We start from the raw sequence: 22971 nt of genomic DNA, 5'->3' as shown, positions 1-22971 counted from the left end.
GGCTCAGCTACGAATCCTCCTTCTCTGCCCCTCCATCCCGCCGGCTGCAGACAGGCCTCAAAGCTTCAGCATCGCATTAGCTATAGGTGTTACACCCTGCACCTCTTTGCCCTGATGGAAACCCAGGACGCTCGCATATACAGCAGCCACGAGACATTATTGGATTTCATTTGCAAGCAGAATCAGATGTTTAAAACAATAAACATCCTTTTTGCATGCGCAAAAGCACAGACGTATGAATTATGAGTTATTTTTGGAAAGCTCCGGCTCTGGCAGCGCAAAGCCGGGCTGGTTCGCCTCTCCCTTCCTGAGCTGTCCAGGTCTGGCAGTGCTGCCAGGCTGCGGACGCGCTGCCCGCCCCGCCAAGCCCTGCAGGTGCAGAAAAGAAATCATGAATGTAAAACGAAGGGCAACTGGAACCACTCAGACCAGAGGGTTTTCTAGTGCTCTCCCTCCTGGCCATCTCCCCAAAAGAGTCAGCTGCTTTATATTACTCAGAGAAAATAAAAGGCTCTTAAAGCAAGCAGAAGTCACATTAACACTTCCGCTAAGGCCCTTTTAAAACGAAAGGGGGATGTAAAGCCAAGTTGGTAAATGAAACCCAGATTCACACTCTTAAAATTCAGAGGAGCTGAGACCGGAGAAGACACTTGCACAAATCCTACTAAAGACAGTAATTGGCTTTAATCAGTCAGAATCAGGACTGATTTCTAATCCCAGCTCTGCTACTGACTCACAAGGGCTTGTGCAAGTCACTTAAGCTAGGACTCAACTCAGCTAACCTTAGCCATGTGAAGTTAAGTTCCTAGTCTCTGCTAATCCTCCAGAATCCCTCTACAGAGAGACTGACACTTCTGAAGGACAATTCATCCCATCCTAAGACCCCTTTCTGAAAAAGACGGGCTGAATTTCCCTCTGGAAATCCATGGTGAAACACAAGGATGCCAGTATTTCATCATGACGACGCCAAGGTGGTGAACAGGTACGTAACTGTACGGAGGTTGGAGAGGGGAGATGCTGGAAGGTGGCTGGGAGATGGCCCTCCCTGCTGGACGCTGCCATGGAGGCGGGGCGGCCGAGCGCTGCAGAGGAACCCTGACAGAGGCTGTGGGGCTCAGCTGAGCCAGCAGCCCCAAAGATCTCCGTTCCCTCTTCAGCAACACTGACCGTGGGAGGCCTCTGCCTTTTCCAGGCACGCCGAGAGCAATTTGGGGCTGAGCTCCCCCGAGACTCTGTTTGCACAGGTTTATCAGAGGACGGCATCCCATCTTCCCCTCCCCAGGACACAAAGGTGTTAGAAATAACAAGGGTGAACTGGAGATTTCTATTCCCTCTTCTCTACGCAGCCACCCAGCACGGATAACCCTACACGAGCCCCCCAGCCTCGGCAGGCCCGCGTTATCTGACTTCTTGTTTCAGCTGGATAAACTCATTTTCCAGGCAACTTTTGAACTTAGGAAAATCTGGGGCATCTGGAGAAATCCCCTCCTCAAGAATGTAAAGTCCTTTTACCTTTTCTTTTTGACCTTGCTTTCTTATAATTTATTACTTCTTGGTGCATTATCATCACTAACTAAAAATCAATACCCACTTCACATCTGTAAGGTTTTATCTGGAGGGAAATCTGCTACCTGTCCATCACGGTGACTGACAGCCTTCCCTTTCCCCTCCCTCTCATCAGTTGTCTCTCTCCCTTTCCCCATCTCCTTTCCCTTTGCCGCTGTCCCAAATCAGTCACAGGCGTGGCGTGGGCTTGCACTTCAGGGTAAGTCAATAACGGCCACGGTGCTAGGAGCCTTCGGCCTTGTTTCTACCCTTTCCAGAGGTCATTTGTCAGGGGGGAGAGGGGGTAGGGGTCTTGATGTGTTGGGGAGACCAAGGTTAATGCACAAAGACCCTCCCGGATGAAAGAGCCAGCCCCCCCCCCCTCCTCCTGCTGCTGCCTCCCTCCCCACCCTCGTCTCTGCAGCTCCCCTCTGTTCCCCCCCCCAGGACGTTTCATCACTCTCTCCCATACTTTAAAAGAAGGGGAGTTAAAAAAATGTAATTAATTCCCTCCATTTCTGAGCTGGCCCTCAGGGCCTCTGGCCATGGAAACTGTAGCAGGGGAAATGTGCACCCTTTATGATAAACGAATGCGGCTTTGGAAAGGGAAGTGCAATTAGGGCCTTCAATCTCTGCAATCAGGCCTTCAGATTTTAGGTTTGGGGGTTGAGGGGGCAGTTGGGCGGGTTGGGGGGGCAGGAGGGGCAGACAAGTGATAGGGAGAGATACGGCTTAGATAGAGAAGGGTGTGAGCGCATCAGGGAGGGCAGCAGATGAGTTTCCTAACAAAATCTTGCCCCTGCAGACCTGGCTGCTGCACCTCGCTGGTCGCTGCGGTCAAGAGCTCTATGGGAAATACCAGGGCAACCCAGGCCGTGCCGGGCAGGCTATACATCCTCAGAGTCCCTACACCTCCTGCCCCGCGCTATCAGTTTGCTGTAGGCTTGCTAAGATACTAGCCGATAGAGACGTCGGGCCCTGGACGCAGCGGGTTTTCTATCTGCACTCAGTGATGCTACGCTGCCCCATGACCAGGAGGACACAGCGGTGGCGTACGAGATCAAACTCAAGCAAACAAAACGATGGGGAGGCAGGAGCCTGCGGACAGCATTTTCCAGAGTGACCCCTGATTCTGTGGTGTCTCCATTTCTGGACGCTCGATTTGACACAGCGCAAAGCGTCCAAAATCAGAGGCTGCCTTAGAAAAATGCTGCATTTAGAAACTGCTGAGCCTGGCTAAGTTCCGAATAAAGGGAAGACGTAATGATCTGCAACTAGCTGAAGGGTGTTAAGTCCAGAGAAGCTGCTGGGTGGTCCCAAAGGAATGCAAACTGGATACCAGGCAGAAACGAAAAAGGGAAAACCAGAGGAAGGGTCTCCTGGCAGCGGGTAGTATTTGAGGCTGTGGTACTGCTTTCCTAGGAATGGGTAGAAATCCTCTCTCTTTGGGAAAGGCTGGAAATGTGATCGGTTGGAATATTTAATACTACACCAGGCAAAAGCACCAGGAAATTCTCTGTTGTGAAGAGTGTTTGTAGGCTGAAATCTCTCTTTGTTTCAGCTTCTGTGGTGTTAACATTTACACCGCTGCCTAGGGAATGGAAAGTCTGACAGGGGCCTGATGCCCGTGCTGGGAAACATGCTGGATCTTATGGAATTACTAACGACATGGACCAAGCTAACGATTTGCTCCGAGTTCCTCCATGAGGGCTTGGTCTCTGCCATTTGTGGTTGATTCAGCTTCTGCTCTGGGTAGGTCATGCTCTGTCCTCCAAGACTGTTCTTAGCTACTTGGTGGGGACCCAGCTTAATCTCTTCCATCTTTATTTTGCAGCCTGTTCAGCTAATCTCTTCCTTGTCTCTTGCAGAAGGCAACCCTTCCTCATATTAATGCTTTTTGATCTCTGTGGATTCATTTTCACTTGGTGGGAAGAGGAAGAGTCGATTATTCTATACATACATTAAATGGAAACAAAATGAAGAGGAGACTGTAGGACTACTGAAAGCCAAAGAAAGAGTTGGGAGGAGATAAATACAGCTTCCCCAAAGATCTTCACTTGAAAGGAGGATAAATATATGCAAATATGCCCCTAGGTAGGACTAAAATGACTTATGTAGCAATCACTAACACTGCACTCACAAAACCAAGCAATTAATTTTGCATATTTTCTAAATCACTAGACGCAGCTGAGTTGGATCCCCATATGCCAAACCAATCCAGTAAGTACACCCATCAAATTTGATTTTGCAATCAGGCAAAGGATCCAGGCAGCGCTTCACACTTCTTGCACCTAGAAAACATCTGATCCGGGTAACTGCAGTCCCTTCCATCTCACGTGACTTCCAAGTACATTTTGGAGCCCCGGGGAGCAAACTTCCCATTAGCCTTCCTTAGGGGTAACTTCACTGACTTCAAGCACAGTCCTGATTCACACTGGCATAAATGAGCAGGTGATTTAACTCCCTACTTCTATTTTGTTGTGGGTTAAAGTTTAAGAAACCTGATGCTCCACTGCCCAGCTTTACCTCATCTAGCCAGGTATTTAGCACTAGTAACACGCTGATGGATGGATTATAAAGAGAACAGCGTTATGAATACGAGCTAACAGAATCTCACAGAATCTCACAAGTCCTTCCTGCTACGGAAGGACTCCAGGGCTGACGTGGCTGCTGCTGTATAGCTGTAACGTCTCCTTTTCCTAACCTCCCCCACTCCGTTGGAAAATATGGGGAGACCAGTGAAATGCCTTTCCCAAGGCCACGCAAAGTGTGTCAGAAGCAAAGCTGGGAACAGAACACAATGTGCCTGAATCCGTTGTGGTGCGTATGGGACAGATCATACCAGATCCCTTCAAAGTGGTCAGAAATGGTTCCTGTGGGCCTGTGCTTGAACAGTGGTACAGTTTGGCAGTGAACAATAAACCCAGAAATATCATCAACGCCTTTCAGTGACTTAAGACATCTGAAGGATGTTTCAGTGCCACAGGGGAGTGGTCTAGGACACAGCGGGTGAAATGGAGATGAGTGTTTGTGTCCTAAGATGACCCTGTTCACTTGACAGATGAAGAACTGCCACACACTCATGATGGAGAGGGCTTGGGGAGATGCTGGGGATGAGATGGAGCTGGGGATGCAATGGTGAGCTGCAGCAAAGCAGACCAATGCAGGCTGCACAAGGGGGGGATTAGAAAAAAAGGCGATGGGAAGTTATTACCTGATTGTTCAAGGCTATGGTGAGGTTCCACCTGGAGCACTGCATCTTGTTTTGGGCACCCTGCTTCTGTAGAGATGTACAAATTATGGAGAAGGTCTAAAGAAAAGTTTCTAAGCTATACAAAAGAATGGGAAGGTCTTAGCTATAAGGGTAAGAGAAATTGCTTAAGTCTGGATGGTCTGGGAAAGAGGAGTGGGCTCTTCTGGCAATGGAAATACTGTAAGGAAATCAGAAGCACCACGGGGTTATACATCCGTAATTGGGAGAGGAGTGGGGGGAGGCATCACTGTGAATGGGAATTACATTAAAAACTGCTTGATCTAGAAACATGAGCCACTATCCCTGGTATTAGGGCACCAAACTCTACTAACACTTAGAAAAAAGCAGATGGGAAAGTTTTTAGTAGCCTGGATAACCAGAGAGGAAACAAAAAGACATGCCGTGCTAGTGCGGGCTGTTTAAGGTAAGGGGGGTCCCCGTTCTATGGGCATCAATTTAACTAACAAGCAAAATCAAGAGACATGGGCTCATCCCTTCCAGAAACAGGAGAGACTCAAGCCAAAAGGCTAACTAGCGCCTTGCCGCCTCAAAACTGTCAAAGGGGTTTGATTTTCATGCACTGCTGAGTATCTCCCCTCTGAAAATGGGCAGTTTGTGCTTTAATAACCATCAACATCATTAGTGATCTCGTGTAACCTAAGCATGAAGTGTTTTCCCTGATTACATTGGAGTGGCTAAGCCATTTTATATAGAATAACCAAAAGAAGGCCAATGCTTCCCAAATGTGCTGGTCGGCAAACTGAGCCACCCCATCCTCCTTATTTCTGGGCAGCAGACTGCATTAACCGAAGTCACCACAAGCAAACTCTACCCTGATGCTGTTTTCCCCATGAATACGTTTCTCTGCGAAGGCCAAGTGAACGCATTGGAAAAGAAAGTCTCCATGGGAAAATCCCTTCGTTGAGATACGGAGCATCTCTGGGCAACTTTACACAGGGTATTAATTGCAGGAAGATGAATCTTACTTGTGGCATTTTGGAACTCACAAAGTCACCTGGGGTGAGAAAGCAGAAAGGCACAACCATGGAAAACTGGAATTCCTAAACATTTCCAAACCAGCAGAAGGACTCAGGTTAGGTTTGGCTTTGGAACTGGGCTGGGCTCGTGTCTTTTCTTCTGCACCTATTTGTCCATTCTTGGGTAAGCTCAGATATGCTGATGGCAGGTGGGGAACAAAAAGCTTTGGGGGCTTGGTGAGAGATTCAAAATACCAAGAAATAAACAAACACACACCAAGGTTTCCTGCTAAATCAGCCCTAAATCTATTGCTGTGCATCTGCCTGAGGTGAATCATGGCAGGGTGGGGAGATCACGCAGCACAGCTAAGTCCCAGCAAATTAAACCTGTTTTATAAACTTCTGTTATTCCTCTCTTCAGCAGCCCCACACCGACAGAGACTAACAAAGACAAACCACAATTCACAGAAAGGTCTTCTCTTCCCCTCCTCCCTTTCCATTTCTCTCCCTCATTTTATTATTATTTTTTTCCATTTCTCAGCTAAGCTGATCTGTGCTCACTCACTATCACAACCCCCCGCGGACACTGGTAATGGAGTGCGGGTGCTGACTTACTGCTTCGAAACAAGATTTCCTGAGATCCTTTGAGTCCGCTCCATGCCCCCCCTCGCCTGCTTTTCTCTCTCTGTCTCTCTCTTTTTGGAGAGTGGAGGGGAGCCTCTATAAATGTGAAAGGAGCTGCACTACAAAGAATCCCCCGAGTGGCACATCCCAGCCCCAGGCGAAGCTGCCTGGTGCACTGATAGTCCTGCGTATCTGCTCTAGGACTCCTCTTTCTCTTCCCCTCCCTCTTTCTCTGATCAATCAAGGGCTGTAATCAGTTAAGGTCCAGCTTAACTGCAGTGTAAGATACACCAGTTAAGCAAAGCCAATGCCTCCAGGGTTCCCATCGTAAATACGGAGAGGTCATGGGGAGATGAAATAACCCTGATAAGTTCAGCAAGTGCAGGGCTAGCTAGGCTCCCACCAAACACTTAATAACTCGAGCTGGCAAAAGAATGGAAGAAAGGGAAAATCAGAAGCGCTTCCTATTGCCAGTTTCTCTCCTGCTTGTTTGCTTGCTCTCTCAGTTCCCTGCTTTCCCGAGGGGGCTTGGTGCATTTTTTAAGGTGAGGGTTTCTCTTTTCAGCTCACCCTGATGAATGAACAACCCAGACCCCAGTTCTGTCTGGGAGCACCTCAGCTCACTTTGGATCTTCTGAGGCTACCACAGGGATGAATTTTTAAAGTCAGGACCTCTTTTTCCCTCACCCGAAGGACAATCACAGCTCCTGAACCCAAGGCAATGGCTTTTGCAGCCCTACACAGGGCCATGCGCTCTTCCTTCAGACTGCTCTCTGCTGCTAGGGAGCACTGTGGTATTTTCAAAGACAGGGAGCTGCTTGCTTTTGCCAAATATGAACCCCAAAAACCCTCAGAGGATCCAAACTCGGGGATAATGGAGCCGCATCCGCCAAGGTGTGGAGTCCACTGGTGAGGAGGCATTAGTGTAGACAAACAGGAGAAAAGAGAAGAAAGCAGGGAACCTTGCCGAAAACACTGGCTTTAGTAGAGGATTGCCCTTACAGCTAAAATGTTCCAGCTCAACAACCTCTTTCCCTGTTTTGCTCCATAGTAAAGCCTTTCCTTTCTCTCCAGAAATGTCCATTCTCAGAGACAGTCGAGGGAAAAACGAGACCTTTGTATTCATTATTTGTAATCACCTTTACACTAAGTTCATGCTGTGCTGGATCCAAACAGTTTATAGTTTCACAAGGCACTTCTTGAAGAGGAGGCTGGGGGCACTTGGACTGTCCAGGGGACTCTCCTGTGCAGGACAAGCTACTGTCTGCTTCCCTTTCTGAAATCCCAGAGCTCATTTCTGCCCCTCAGATGTGAGAAATCTGGCAGGATTCAGTCACCATCAAATCCATCCCCAAATTCTACCCGGTCTTAATCCCGAACTCATGACTCTAGCTGAACACAACATGAGGTTTGGCTCCAAATACCACTGCACTGGCTCCCGTCTCCTTGGGCATTGGACCACTACGCATTACAGAGAGGGAAAAAAACCATGTAGGATTTATTAAAAACGATGCAGACACACAAAGAGCAGAACAAAATCTTTAACCAGAAGCGATAAGAAAGCCCTAAAGGATTTGAGTTTAGATAAGTATCCCTCTTTGAGTCCTCCAGCTCTTTAAAAGCTATTTGGACTGGAGTTTTCCTGTGGTGTTATAGGTGCTTACTTAAGCAGGGGATGAGATTAATTCTTCCCTGGGTATTTTGGCACTCCTGCACCTGGGGTCTGCCGAGGAGCAGCACAAACCTCGCTAAGTTTGCAATGATTATTCGAGTAGCCATCACAAACAGGTGAAGTCTTTGAACAATAAAGTATAAAAGTAGAAGCTCCTGGGCTAACACATCATTAACTGCACTTCCTTCTTATTTGTCTAGCGCAGTTTGATTTTGGCTGCGTCTGATGGTACTCCAAAATAAAATATTTTTTAGAATTATAATATGAAGCCACTTAGAAGCGATCTCGAGCATCAGAGTAGGGAAATGCCTATTTTTAAAACCTTGCTTTTCTTATGAACATCATTTACTGCCTTGAACTAAGTGATTCTTAAGAAGAAAAACATACACTGATGAAAGGTTGCTGTCTGCTGGCAAAGCTATGTCTGCGCCAAAGGGAAGGGTCGTTACCCCATTAAAATTAAACCTCTTCCAAACGACAACAGCAATACATTTACTAAGTGGGTATGTAAACCAGCACATAGCTTGCTCCTGTACAAACGCCAGCAAAGAACTTTATACATTAACCCCACAACTCCTGGCTGAGCTACAAGCTCTCTTTTATGAAAATATCTTGATCAAAAGCCTCCAAAAAATGGCACATCCTATAATTTGCGGAGCAGAGTTGTGGCCCTCGCCTGTTCTCCTCGCTGCGGGGCCACGGGGAAGAGTGAAGGTATCAGACCCTCGTATTACTTGAGCAGAGTTTTTAAGGCATCTCCTGCGTGCAGAAGTTTAAAAGCATACAAGCCACTGCTGATCCAGAGATAAATGGTGGAAAAGGGATTAGAGATACTTAGCGGAGGAGAGGGAAGACTCAGGAAGGGCTGATTATTTTAAAGATATGACTATTTAAAGATAATGATTGCATAAATTTAATTAATGCATTTTCATGCTGCAAATGGCCGTTTTGTAATTAATGTATCTGGCCTCGCTAAGCATGGGAGATCACATCTCCCAGCCCCCCCTCCCCTTCTCAATTCCCCCCTCCGCCTCTCGTTTAATGAAAGACAGAAAGCAGATGACAGAAACAATTTGTCAGCCAGTACGGGTGTCAGATGCCTAATTGGTTGCGCTGAGTTAGTGGAAAGTAAAGGGGGAGAGGGTCGAGGCTGGGGGGGCTCTTTCCTCTTTATCCGAGGCTTCAGGGTGGGTGTCTGTATTGGGGGGGGAGCGAGGGGGCGAAAGTGTTTCTTGTTAATTGATGGAGATTAGGACACAGATTGGCTGTGGCAGGGACTGGGCAGTGACAAGAAGGGGACAGGAGAGGCTGGTTAACACCCGTGCAAACAAGCTGCCATATCTCACAATACGTTAAGTCCCGGCAGCGCTGACAACATCAATGGTTATCTCCTGTCTCCCCGCTCCCGCTGCACCCCTGTACCCCCGGTCACGACTGCTGGGGGAAGAGCTTAGTGCACGGATCAGCAGCCCTGGGCACAGCTCTCCCCCGTTTGGTTTGCACCCTCTGGCTTGGAGAGGAATCGAGACCTTGGCAAAAAGTTCAGGACCCTGGGGAAGGGGTGCTGCGCATGGGAGGGTGCAGGGCTGAGGCCACGGGCAAAGCAGAAAGACCGAAGTCCAAAACCAAGACCACTGCCTGGGTCTCCCTTTGCCCCAAGCCTTGCCCTGGGTTCAGACCACTGTGTCAATGTTAGCACCCAAGAAATCCTCAGAATATCTCCGTGTCCTATCTCCTCCCGCCCCTGCGCCACTACAAGACTGTCTTAAAGACTACACGATTAAGCAAAACTGGAGTTAATGTATGTACCAGCTGGTGCCTGAGCTTTGGGGGTGCATTTGGGTCACTGATAATAAAGCCCCCATCTGATTAATTCTCCCCTGGTCATTATGTGGAGAGGAAAACCTCCTGTCCACACAAAAAGGCCTGCGAGTCTGGAGCTTTCTGCATCAGGGAGCCGAGGCCCCTGAACTCCAGCAAGAGCTGGGCATCCCGACCCTTCAGACACCCCCCAAGAAAGCAGCAGGACAGAGCATGTGCTATTCAAAGTCACACCTACGTAAAAAGCAGAAATGTGTCTTAGTTCTGCAACATTTTTCTTTCTTCAAAGATTTCTGTGACCTACTTTAATGTATTTATCACCAGCACTAGGCAGAGCGGGGCTGCCACCTCTCACCTTACGAGTGGAAAAACGAGCCCAATAAAGCTAAAACATGAGACAGTGCAGGAGTTTATGGGGGAGAAGGAATGTGAACATCCCAAAGCCAAGGTTGATGTCCTCATTCCAGAGAGCCTTACCTCTCCTCTGGTGATAAGTTAAGCACAGAAACGAGGGGAACTTCAAAACATTAATGCCATACGATGCTAATTGTTTAGTGTATCTATAGGCCTTTCCCTGGAAGACAGAAGAAAGTTTTATACAGGTGGGAACTGTTTTATCAGCTCTGTTTCACTGCCACACACAAAACAGGAGATGGGTAGAGAGGCGTGGGGAGAAAGAGCTAAGAATAGCAAATGTTGACTTTCCATGCTGGGCTCTGATCACATTTAAACACGCAGCCTGCGGTAATGAAAACACTACTCAGCTTCTGCATTATGTTACAGGTCCCTCTATAAAAGGTTTACAAAGGGTCGACAGGTGATGAATAAATGTTATGAAAAAAATAAACAACATTTTCGTTTAGATGAAAGAAAGCCCCTCAAATAGGATAAATGAAAATGGAAAGGAAATGGGTGAGGGATGCAAGTGCAAATACAAACTTTTGATCGAAAGGTCAAAATGAAGTAAAACACTGCAATTTGTAACAAAAAGATATTGAAAACAAAATATCCAGTTGCAACATTTTTGTCTCTTTGTTTATAAAGAAAGAAAAAGAAACTCTCTGGAGAGTGTTGAATGAAATGAAACCATTTTGCTCTTCCCAAAACGTCCCAGTAACCTGTCCCCTCGCCCGTAGTGATCTCAGCCTTCCCGCTGCAGGGCGAGCATGTTACAGGTACACAACGGGACTGGGCGATTTATAACTGAAGCCATTCCTGTTGCTATTTATTTGTGTTACAATGACGCACAAGTGCTGCAGTCAAGGAGCATGTCCCACTGCATGAAACCCCGCACAGAAAAAGAAACAAAATCCAAAAGCCCCAAAACGCCGGATATTTCAGATCCGGGGACTGGCCGGCTCCCCTCGGGCCTGGCTCTCTCTCCTCTCCCATCCCAAGAAAGCAAACCCAGAAGAAAAAGAAAGGGGGGGGAAGGCACCAGATTCCTGAATCTATTCCCCTGCAAAGCCAAGAGAGTAGAAGCCAAGTCTGGTCCAACTTTAAGAATGAAAAAAAGGGCCTAAGGTGCTGCAGATAAAACGGAGGAATGGGAATTACTAATTAATCCCTTCCAAAAATTCACCATGCACAGGCACTGAGGAAGTACTCAGCATTTACTCCTTCCATAAACACAACCCACACACACCCCGGCATAGTCCTTCAGCCTCTCATATACACCTCGCTTTTTCCTTCTGGTTTATTAAACACGAGTGTGGATCACCGAGCGGTGGAGCTCTGCCAGGCAGGAATATGCTCTATTGTGTATTAAACAAACGCTAAATGATTACAAACACCATATTGCCTGAGAAAAAAAGCAGGCTGCGGTGAGTTGTGCCTGTCACGTCACTGCTCCTGCTTGGCAAATAAGTTCTAATGCACAATTGGTATTTATTAGATGACATACAACAACTGTCTCATTAAATCAGGGCTTGCGCGTAGGCCGGAAGTCTTAATTTAAAGTGTCACCAGCTATTGAAATCAGATGGTTTAGGCAGAAGCGGAGTGAAGGGAAGGGAAAAAAACGGGGCCTAAAGAAGTAGGAAACAGTCACTGGTCCTAACCCACCTTTTGAAATGGGTTGCGATTTCTATGCTGGTCTGGGCACTGGTTCAAAAAATATTTGTTCTGCATTTGCTTTCTCTACGTGCACTTTCAAACTCTCCCCCTAATAAACGGTTGGGCACCTTTCTGTGTGTTTTAAATGCAGCGTCGAAAGCAAAGGTTAATGCTGGAGATTGCATTCCAATTGAAAACGCGGCAACCGGTAAATTTGGTTTGTTTAGAGTGGAAATGCTTGAACTGCTGTAGATGGGTGGCGGGTGCGAGAGCGTGGGGAGAGGGGGGTGGGAGACGCTCCCTGCGCCCCAGCTCCTCTCTGGACAAAATTAAATTTCAAAGTTTAATGAGTTGCGAAGGGCGCTGGATTAAAAAGCCTGGTCCCTGCGCTGCCAAAACTGAGGCAGTGCAATGAAGAGAGAGAGAGAGAGAGAAAAAAAAATCCCACCAAACCCAAAACGTCAGGGAACAGAGCAAGTGAAAAATGTCAGGGCAAATTGCTCTTGACAGTGTTAATATCTGCACCTCATAGCAATAATTACATGTAAATAAATAGTGAAATAGCTCTCAGCTGGAGTCTGTACTCTGAGTGCAGATGCCACTAACAGCCAGCTGGGGACCTTTCGCTCTTCGACTGCCGCTTTCCCCCCTTTCTTCCCTCCCTCCCCCCCGTTTCATCTATGCCAGAGCTGAGAGCAATTGCTGGCGACCGCAGATCTGTTCACAGCCCTCCCCCCTTTCTCATGGCACCGCGTTCGCTCCCTCTTCATATCACCCTCCCAGCCAGGGGCTGCTGTCGGCGTTCAGGGAGAAGTACGTTGCTTTTAGCCCCTTGCCAGGGGAAAATAAGCTTTACTGGATTCACGTCTGGCCGTCGCGTGAGTAAAGCCGAGGGGATGGGAACGACGTGGCTGACTATCCTTCCATCTCTGTGGGCTCCTAAAAATGTCAGGAGGGATGGAGCTAAGCGTTTCAAGCACTGGGATTATGTTCTTCTTATCACCAAGGTTGTCTATATTTCAAAAGGACACCGGAGAACATACGGTTTGGCATCAGGATGCAAAAAGATGCTTCGTTCCCACAGGAGATGCATCTCCCACTGCTATCAGTAGCATCCACAGAGATTTATAAGCCTGAGCTGGTGCCTCTAACCCTTGCCCAAGCACAAAATGCACTTCTACAAACCCCCATCGTTCCTTCCAAGGGCCTCACTGCAAAACCGCCGTGGCACAAGCAAGGGGAAATAAAAGCCACTGCACCATCGGCATCGCTGGTGAAGGTGGGCTGGAATCAATCAGCACCTTTCCTGGTTGCTCAAGCCCCAGGATTCGAAGGCAGCCTAAGAAATCATGAATGGCACAGAGAGGGTGAATATCAGTCAACTATTCACCGTCACTTCCAGTATGAGCCCTCGAATGAACACAGGAGGGGTGAAATCCAAAGCAAATGAAGCGGTGCTTCACTCGGTGGAGAGGCAACTGGTGGGACTCCTTGCCACGAGAAGCCATGGATGCTAAGCTGCGTGGATTGAGGAGAAGGCTGGGTAAGTACTTGGAAGGAAGGTCCACTGAGGATTACCAGACAAACCACCTTTCTTAAGGAAATCCCCTGAGCTGAAAATAGTGAGAGGCCAGGAAAATGCCCTGTTCTTGATCCTCGTGAGCAGTCTGCTTACGGTCGCTATCGGAGAGGACCCACGGGGGTCACCACAGAGGACCCACTGTGATTGTCACCAAGCTCTCAGCAGCTCCAAGGGAAAAACTCCCATCGTCTCCCAGGCACTCAGCTAAAATGGCCAGAGGGCTGTGGGTGTCGGAGTGGGGAGGGAGGAAGGGAGGACTCCAAAGGACTGAAAATAAACACACAACTGCACACAAATATGGAATTACTAAATAAGGAAGCATTTTTACAGAGAAGGTTTCTTGAGCTAGCAAAGGGCCTTGACAAAGTCTCGGGTTACGTTTAAGCAGGATAAAACCCCTGTGCCTCCATTCTTGGCCTTGGAGATAACAACCTTCCCCGTGGTACCGTGAGGAGAAGCACATCTCAGGATGATGAGATGCTCAGATATTACGATGAAAGTCTTAGATAAAGTTAAGCTCATTATTTTAGCCCTATTCTCTTCCACTCGGTCAATTTATCTCCCTGTGCCCTCAGTTTAGCTCCCAGCCCTACAAGTCAGGGTCTAACTGTGAGCCATAGGGCCCTGCTAGCCGTCCAGCAGCCCCGTCATGCTCACCCCTGAATGATGCTGGCGTGTGCCCGGCCCCGCCGCCAAAAGATGCCATGCTCTCACACCGAGAGAGCTCATTAGCCACTCCCTAATCACTCCGGGGCCAAACTTCTAGACCAAAGCAAATAATAAAAATAAAATAACCTGCCACTGATAGGAGGGAGACGTTCCTACTGAACCACTGCCTTGTGTAAGGGAGAAAAGCTTTGAGGCCTTTCCTTTCGGCTAATGAAATTCACAACACCACCCCACACTGCACTGAGCAACAAACACAGCTCCATTATTTGGAAAACAAATATGTTCTTTAGAGCTTCCTGGTTGTCAAACACCTTTTTGTTTAGCTCAACAACTAATCCACTTATCGGAGGATAAAGCTGCCAGTGAATCACCAGTATGATAAAAGCATGCACAAAATTAGCAAAAATTTGCCTATGGCTCCTGCACATTTAACAAACACCAGCTAAGAGAAAAATGATTCCTTTTTTTTTTTTTTTTTTTTAATAACTGAGATCCCCAGGAGAGATTCTGTCAGATAGCAGCTTTTATTTTGCTTGCAGTTTTCCCCTCTCTCTCTCACTCTCCATATAACCCAAGCACTGAGGCTGGGAGATGCTGGGAGCTGATATCAGATCCACGGAAATTGGCAGTATTTGAATAAGCAAGAGATGCAGCCAGGCAAAATTTTAATAAGTTGGAGTTTTTTAAAATAAAAAAAAATAGTGCTCAGACATTGGCTGCTTCCCTAGGACCCAGCACTGCTGGATGCTTTGCTGCTCACAAGGTTGTGACACCGAGAGGATGCTGGATTTGTCCTTCCCTGCTCTTCCGTGTGTTTTGTAGCCCGTTGTGATTTGAGCCTCTCCACATTCCTGCATGGCAGATCCATGCTAACTCTCCCTGTTAGGTGGCTGAGGAAACCCCTGCAGACAAGAGTAAGCAGTTTGCCAGGGTTGGGCAACCAAGTTAGCAGCAGGGCACAGGAGTCTCGTGACTTCCAGTCCTCTGCTGTCACAAACGTTAAACCACCTTGCCTCTCTTGAGCCCTTCCACCGAAACCTGCGGCAGGACCTGGCAGAGCATTAACTGGGTACATGGGATTTGCCTACTCTCTGGAATTCACTCAGCTACGTAAACCTTGGGAATTTCTCCAGCGTGGATGTGTGCAGAGATGTTGTGGTGAGGTTTCTAGCATTTCTGGACACCGTTATAAACCAGCGTGTGCGAAGGAGGGAATGAGAAAGAAGGAAAGAGAACTCCTTTGACTTGGACTCTAGCAAAAGACTTGTTCCAAGAATGACAAAATAAATATCTCCATACTCAATGGCACCAACACAGAGCAATTCAGTTTTTCTGAGGTCTGACTCATTTTCTGAACAGCCCTGCCTCTCTGCACTTATCATATAGAGCATGTAAGACGACTGAGCCTCTAATGGAAGCATGTTAGTTAAGAGGAATGAATTTGGGTGATACTCTCTTTTTTACCTTTGAACGATGACAGTCTGAAAGGGAGAATCACCACAGCATGACTATGCTGCCTTCAAGATTACTGAAATCATGCTACCATAGCTGTTACTGGTCAGGAACCAACACAAGCTGACTGACATACTTGGCAGCAGCCAGACTTTGCACCACACAGAGCTCACAAACCTCTTCAGAGCCCACCTCCAAGGTTCCAGTCAGCTCAGATGATGAGGATGCTCCCTTGATCCCAAACCCTTATTTTCCTGGACCGTATCAACCTCAGTTGGGCATTTGCATCGCTGTAGATGAGCAAGAAGACGCAGTTAGTTCAGAACTGCACCACAGCAGCCAAGCTGGGGGAACTGGGGTCTTTGAAGGTTTCTAAGCTCGTATCTTTACTTGAAAGTACTGTCAGCACAATGAGTGCTGGAGGCGAAGATCTTCAGCTGTTCCAGGCCATGGTCCCATTGCAAGAGCCTGAATGGAGAGAACCTAATGCATTCCAATATTCTCCTCTTTTTCCCCCCTACCTTTGCCTAGGCTTGAATGGGACAACAGCACATGACAACGGGAGCATTTAGGGGAGCTGGGAATTAATCAAGAGGCACCCACCTGTCAGGCTGGTATCTGGAACTAAATGGAAACACTTGCTAGTGCTTGACCTCTCGCCCTCCAGACAAGCCTGCGGCTCTTGAGTGGTTTGAGAAACCCTCTTGCAAGGACTGCAGCTCTGAGACCCCAGGTGAAATAAAGCAAGGGGAGCGGGCAAGGAGAGACACAGGAGCTGGGTTACGAGGGGTGGGGGAAGGAGGAAGAGGCAGGAGCTGGTGGGGTTGACAGGGGGACTGGCGATCTTCTGGCACGGCTGGGAGAATGTAGCTGGAGAGCTGGCGTAATGATGTGGGCGCGATGGGAAAAAACAGAGCACACAGTGGGCTGGCCAACAGGCCAAGAGCAAGAGCTGTCTGAGGCTCAGTGCTGGAGGTAAAAAAGGCTGGAGAGTAAAAGACAGTGGAGATATTTAGAGTCAAATATCCCCATGACTTTCTGTATATCCCCTGGATGGGGTTTGCGTTGGGTGAGATATATTTGATACATCAGTGTGTGCTGATTAGCAGTCCAGCACATGTTTCAGTGTTAAATCAGTCTTTCTTGTAGTTAACGGAGGCCAAAACTCTTTGCTGACAACCCTTCAAACAGGGAAACCTAAGGCAATGCTAACTCTGCTAAACAGCAGAAGAAAGCCCTGCATGCATGCCAAGGGATTTTGAAATACCTATCTTAAGGTACAGGATTAAGATCTTAATTTTTAAAGAGACGTGGGGCACTTGCTCTTTAAAATGCATGAACAGACTCTAAGCTGATGTGAAATGGCTCGGCCACTCTGGTAGCATTGACCTCAGACCCAGATGATGTGACCAGAAAGATGCCACCCTAGTTCTGACTTCCAGATTTTCAGTTTTAGGACTTCTGGGGTGTCTGTGTAAACACCTGTGAGAAGGAAAAGGACAAATACTTCAGGAAAACCAGCCCTCTCCACCTGCCCCATAACTGAAGAGAGACCAGTACAGAACAAGACCTGAGCCAACAGCGCAAAGGGGTTGGGACATCCTACATCAGCGGCGGCGTCCTATAAGTTCCCATACTTTAACAAGTGCAAGTCAGTTTGCCTGTAAGGCAGACTCTGGCGTTTCCAACAGGCATCTGTTACACCTGCTTCCTCCTCATCTGAAATAAAAACCCCTCCTTTCCTTGGCGGCAGAAGTCACTCAAGCGTTGAAGTTACTGAGAGCCTTAAGTCTTGCCTGTGAGAAACCTAAATACTGGGGGTTCAGTATGGATCTATATGGTATGGACAGAGTTTATACTAGAAACCTGCTGGACCTGGAACATAGACCCTACAGTTCTTTGCATGAAAGATGTCACTTTATAGATGGGCATAGAAATGAGGTAGGGAAAGGGGAACGGACATTCATGGGAGCCAGGCAGAGACTGAGAGCTAAGGAAGCAGCTCAGAGTGAGGAATTTATTTGCTTTCTGAGTTATAATGAGCCTGTGGCCTACTGATGGGAGCAGAAAGACAGAAGTGGCTGCTGCAGAAACCAAGAAAACATTTTCTGCAACGGGTCCCTGCTTTTTTTTTTCTCCATTGCTCCAAGCAGTGATGACTAAAAGCCCCAGGGAGCGCTCAAGCCGCTGGTGTTATACAGAAATGCACATTCCCTTGGGCTAAACTCCTGGAGCTACAGATTCTGCGGCGAGCAATGTTTTATGGAGTATCATACGTAAGCAAGATTAGGAAACAGCACGGATACAGCCAAGGATACAAAAATGTCTGGGACACAGCAAGCAGCTAAACTGAACGCCCTAGGAATACCAGCCCTATCTGGTGCTGAAACCACCTTGCTCCCTAGGAGAGCAGAAAGCACCGTGAAACCACGCCACAAAGAGGGAGCAAATTCCTCTAGAAGCAGGCAGGACCGCGTCCCTTTTTCACTGCAGTACCAGTGACCACCTCCAGCCCAGCTCTCCTGCATTGCTGTCCTGCTCTCACCACTGCTGCTCATTTTTAGGGAGCCCTGTGCCCCCTCGAGAAGCAGCTCCCAGGCAGCCTCGGCATCGCCTCCTCGCTGCAGCATGCAAGTCCCCATGGCAGGAGCTGGTGCCCAACCAGGGTGGCTCCTGCCCTGTCTGCCGGGCTGGAGCAGGGCACGGAGGTGCTATTAGCAGCACGCGTGGCCCAGAGCTTCATTAGAGCTGGCGGACCCATGCTCCCGATAGAGCTGCTGAAGCCGGTGTTGGCTTTTAGGGTCGGGGAGACCCCATGTGGCTCCTAATTCGGGGCTGGATTTGTGCTCAGCTGCGCACTCTAATCGCTAATTAAAGGTTTGCCATCATCCTCCAGCAGCTGTTAGTGTCCTACAGGTCGATCCCCAAGCAACACTCTGCTGAGCCAGAGCCGCCGACTGGAAAGTTCATTGGATGGGCAGTGTCCAGCCCCCTCCCCAGTACACCCGGGTATTTATTTCCTCATAGAAAAGGGCTGCAACATCAGACAATGCTCTGCTTTGCACCACCTCTTCTTTTCCCCTCCTTGCAGTCAGCCCCCAAATATTTCTTGCTTTTCCCCGTCTCGTTCATTCTTTTCTCTTTCTTTTCTTCCTTTTTTTTTTTTTTCTTTTTTGAACGAAAAAATGTTATTTTGTGCCTCCTGAGCCTTGCCGGCTGGGCTCGGCATCTGTATCAGCTGGAGGAGCTTATGAGCCTCGTCTCCTCGGATTTAGACTGAAATTTTGATTTTCTGCCGCGCTCAGATAATGTGGAAATCCTGTTCCCCGATATTTACTGTTTATCAGCGCAGCACAGCGCAGTTCGGGGGGGGAAGGGAATCTCTCCCTCCGTGTGTCCCCCCTCGCTCCCCTCCACCCCCCATCCTGCATGCTAATGGAGTTTCACTTCAGAGCAGCCGCTACAACAATAGCCTAATTACGGGGAGAGAGCGGAGGGGAAGAGGAACTCCCTGGCAAAGAGGCTCTGCGTCACTGGGATGAACTCTGATCCCTGTCTCCATCACCTGAGCCAGCTGGAGCACGGATGGTCCCTCATCCTGCCAGGGATCACTAAGCCATCTCCCCCTGTCTGGGCCAAGACTAAGCCAAGCTTTGTCACCTCAGGCGGACCCCAGTTCCCCTCCAGCCTTACAAAGTTGAGGATTGGGAGGCGCAGGAGCACGGTGAGCCATGCCACACCTGCTTTCCCCCAGCTCCTCACCTGGATTAAGCGGTCCTGTCTCGTGCGTCCAAACCAGGTTGCCCTCAGCACCACGGTCTGCGAGGCCACCTCCCTGTCCCTTTCACATCGCGTCTGTCCTGGAGGGAGCCCATGTGTTCGGGGACCCTCCTGACAGCCCAGCTGCAAGCACAGTCCCCTTCCAAGGCGTCTATCCTGCTCCCCCATGTGCCAACACACATGCCAAGTCCTTCATCCTCCAGTGAGGATTAGTGTCGCTGAGCCCTTGCAAACTCACTCCTGCAAGCTACCCAGAGGCGAGAAGGGAAAGGGGGGACACCTCCCTGCATAAGTGACATCAACTAGGCAAGAAAAATAAAACAATAATAAAAAAAATCTGGGGCTCAGCAGCAGGGGAACAGCTCTAAGGACCACTTAAGTGGCCAGCGGTGCATAATGCCTTGCTATTAATGAGGCCTGCTGCCGATCCCTAAAAGGATTGGTTATTGTCAGATAACGTATGGGGCTTTCTCTCTCCCCCTCAGCCCCTCGCAGGGAAGTCAGGCATTTCCCTGTGGTTGGGATTGAGCTGAATAATGTCCCGGCCACCTGCAAATGCGCTGGGCTTTCTCTGCAACTGCATAATTAGAGGCGGCATTGGGGTAAGGCGGCAGGGTAACGCAGCATGTAGAAAGGAGGATAAGAAAAATGGGAAAAAGAGGGTGTTGGTTTTTTTTTTTTTTTTTTTTTAAAAAGAGGGGGAAAGGAATGGAAAGGAAGACAGGAAACATGATAAAGCTCAGCCAGGCGCTCTCTGCTCAGCTGTTCTCTGTGCAGCTTGGCTGTTGGCTGGCTCTTCTGGTTTAAAGGGACTCCGCTTCTTATGGAAACGGAGAGGCGGTATTAAAAAAAAAAAAAAAAAAAAAAAAACCAAGACACAGAGAGCTTCCTTATCTCATGGAGACAGTTGTCAGGAATCACTTTGACTGAGTCGTTTTGTCTCCATGCTTTTTTTCCGCTGTCAAGCAGGCCTCAGGACATGGATCAAAGGAGAGGCGCCGAGCGCTCGCTGAAACTTCTGATCCCTTCTCGGTACAGACGCGCGAATGGCAGACAGCTCTCCTCCACATCAAATGGAGGGAGAGAGGAGAGGGAGGAAGAAGGGAAGGGAGAGGGAGAAGAAAAGCTGGGAGAGAGACAGAGAGGAGGCTGCGAGGGGCTCTCTCTGCCGCTCCGGATCTCAGGGGAAAGACAGACAACAGCAGCCTTTGCTTTCCCTCTTCCCCATTCCCCGTCGGGAGCGTCCTTCCAAAAGGGCAGCCAGAGGGAGGTGTGGGGCATGCAGCAGCGCAGATATTTCCCCCAGACTAACAGGCGAGCTCCCCACAGGGCCTGCCTCAACCCAGGCTTGGCCCCACACATCAGTGGGTCCCAGACCAAGCTTTGCACTGAAGCAAGAATCGTGGTGAGAGCTCCCACCCGCATGTGCCACTCGGACATCCCTGTTTCAGCTCTGCCCTGGTTTGGTGGGTGAATTCCTACCCCAGAACAACCCCCTTGGGGTCAGCCTTGCCTCTTTCCCTTCAATCTCTCAAGCCAGTCCCTGTGATTTTCCTATATCTGCTTGGTGAGCAGCTCCCCGCCCTTTCCCCTATGTTGCTCACAATTCCCTTTCAGGTACTTATTCCCTGAAATAAGATCTCCCTCATCTCCAAACTGGATAGGCTTAAGGGCTGACTCCAGCTTACTGTGGCGAGCTAAGACCCTCTGCACCTTTGATCAATTTACTACTCGCACACCCCAGACCCCGCTAGGATTTCTGATCTTCAGCCTCCGCTGTAAATTGATCTCGTGCACGCCTGTCTGATGGAGGCAAGAAGCAGCATCTTGCAGCAGGAGGCCTCGCCGCACCCAAGCCATCATCCCTCGCATCCACCACCGTGCGAGGTGGAAACCTGCCCACGGCACCCCACAACCTGACAGCCCCCCGTTATTCATCTGTTGCACACACAGCTCTATCTCCTCTCCTTTGCACTTCCACACTCCCCGTACACTACCGAAGCCCCTGCACAGCCCTGTAACCCCAAACTGCTAAAGCACATATTGCACAGCCGTATACTGCTCCCTGCTCCGCACGCAGTGCATCAACAGAGGCGGCACGACGAACGCTCTGCAAGCTGACGCAACACCCGATCTCCCTTCCACCTCACACAAAAGACCAGCGCAGCGTCCTTTTAGGGTACATCTGCCCCATAAGCCTCTCCTGACGCTTCAGGACCTAACAGCTCTTCTGAGCAGCCCTCCAGGATGCTCCAGAGAAGGATACAGCCCCCAAAGTCCTCCCTGTCCTCTCAGCCCCAGAAGTCCTGCTTTCAAACTTTGCCCCAAGATGCTGCAACCTGTCTGTCAGTGATCCCAGCAGCTGGCTGGCTTTGGGATGGGAGCGCATGCAAGCTTCCTGAATCGTTAGCACACATAGATCGTGAAGCAAACAGAAAATAAGCTGTACTGAATAATGACCCCTTTCGAAATGCATCCGTCAGCTCTGGGAAAGCTGGAGGTCACGGCATATCCCCCTAACACGGCACTATGTGAGCAACACACAATCCTGCGTCCACCTTCCATGCGTAGTGTTTCCTGAGCTGGGGCAGGCTTGAGGCTCGCGAGGAGAGCGATGGACCCGCGTACACCTGCAATGCACTGTCCCACCCCCTTCCCCAGCACGGTATCTCTGCTGTTCTGTCACGCCCACTGAAGTTAATACACTTTCCGCAACCCCTCTTTGTGGAAGAAAAGAGGGGAGCACGTTAGGGTTACTGCCTGATCCACTGCAAAGTATGTTGCTGTAGATTTTTCCTATCATAGATGGCTTTTCACAGCCAGGGCACAGCTGGAGCACAGCTGTTACACCATTGCTAGATTTTAACAGGCACGCACAACGCATGGGCACACACATTGGTGTGCACACAGGACGTTGATGCCCTTGTGCACACAGGCGTGCAAGAGCACGCGCTCATGCCCCTGCCTCTGAATCCTAATTATTCCTTTTATTGCATTCCTCCCTTTTAAGCTTCCCCTCTAGCTCGCATCCCTCATTCCAGGGCTGCCTTTCCCCGCTGCGGTCCCTTGATTCCTCTCGCAGCTCAGCACCAGCTCCCCAGTCCCTGGGTTATTGCAGCTCTTCGAGCCACGCGGCGAAACGCTCGCCTCTGAATGCCAGAGGTCGCTCAGAAATGCCCGTCACCAGGCTGGATGCTGTATTAATTGCTAATCTCTCATTTTCTCTATCTGCCCTGCCTGCCTTGTCTCGAGTTCCCTTATTAATCACAAAGCAGGGCAAATCCTGCATTTGAATTCTCTGAGTCTGTGTCTCCCGGCCAAGTCCCTCTTACCCTCCCTGGTGGGGAAAAGAGACAGGACCCAGAGGAGAGGTGTTTCAGCAGAGCTGAAAGCCCCACCAGTCCAGTCCAGATTTCAGCAGGAATTACAGCCCCTGCGACGCCTGTTCCACCCACCTGGCTCCAGCTTTGCTCCCACCACCCCGTAAACGGGTAGGGTTTGTTTGGGAAGGGATATTTAAAGATTTTTGGGTACAGATTTC

At 49.1% G+C, this 22971-nt stretch overlaps 1 protein-coding gene across 4 annotated transcripts in view; it reads right to left on the bottom strand.

Annotated features, from left to right (window-relative positions):
* PAX7 (paired box 7) overlaps positions 1–22971 on the bottom strand; it is a 101467-nt gene that overhangs the window by 6745 nt on the left and 71751 nt on the right. For 2 of the 4 annotated variants that reach the window (XM_087755248.1, XM_087755249.1), the window contains exon 8: positions 4760–4825. The exons of the other annotated variants lie outside the window; for them this stretch is intronic. In XM_087755248.1, coding sequence (XP_087611374.1) covers positions 4760–4825 — 66 coding nt within the window. The remainder of the gene's footprint in view (positions 1–4759; positions 4826–22971) is intronic. 4 annotated transcript variants of the gene reach the window in all.

This window comes from Nipponia nippon, unplaced genomic scaffold, assembly GCF_047370975.1.
Source record: "Nipponia nippon isolate SJK-2023a ecotype South Korea unplaced genomic scaffold, ASM4737097v1 scaffold_19, whole genome shotgun sequence".
Lineage (NCBI taxonomy): Eukaryota > Metazoa > Chordata > Aves > Pelecaniformes > Threskiornithidae > Nipponia > Nipponia nippon.
The sequence above is the reverse complement of the archived record's forward strand: the minus strand, read 5'-3'. Positions and strand labels throughout refer to the sequence as shown.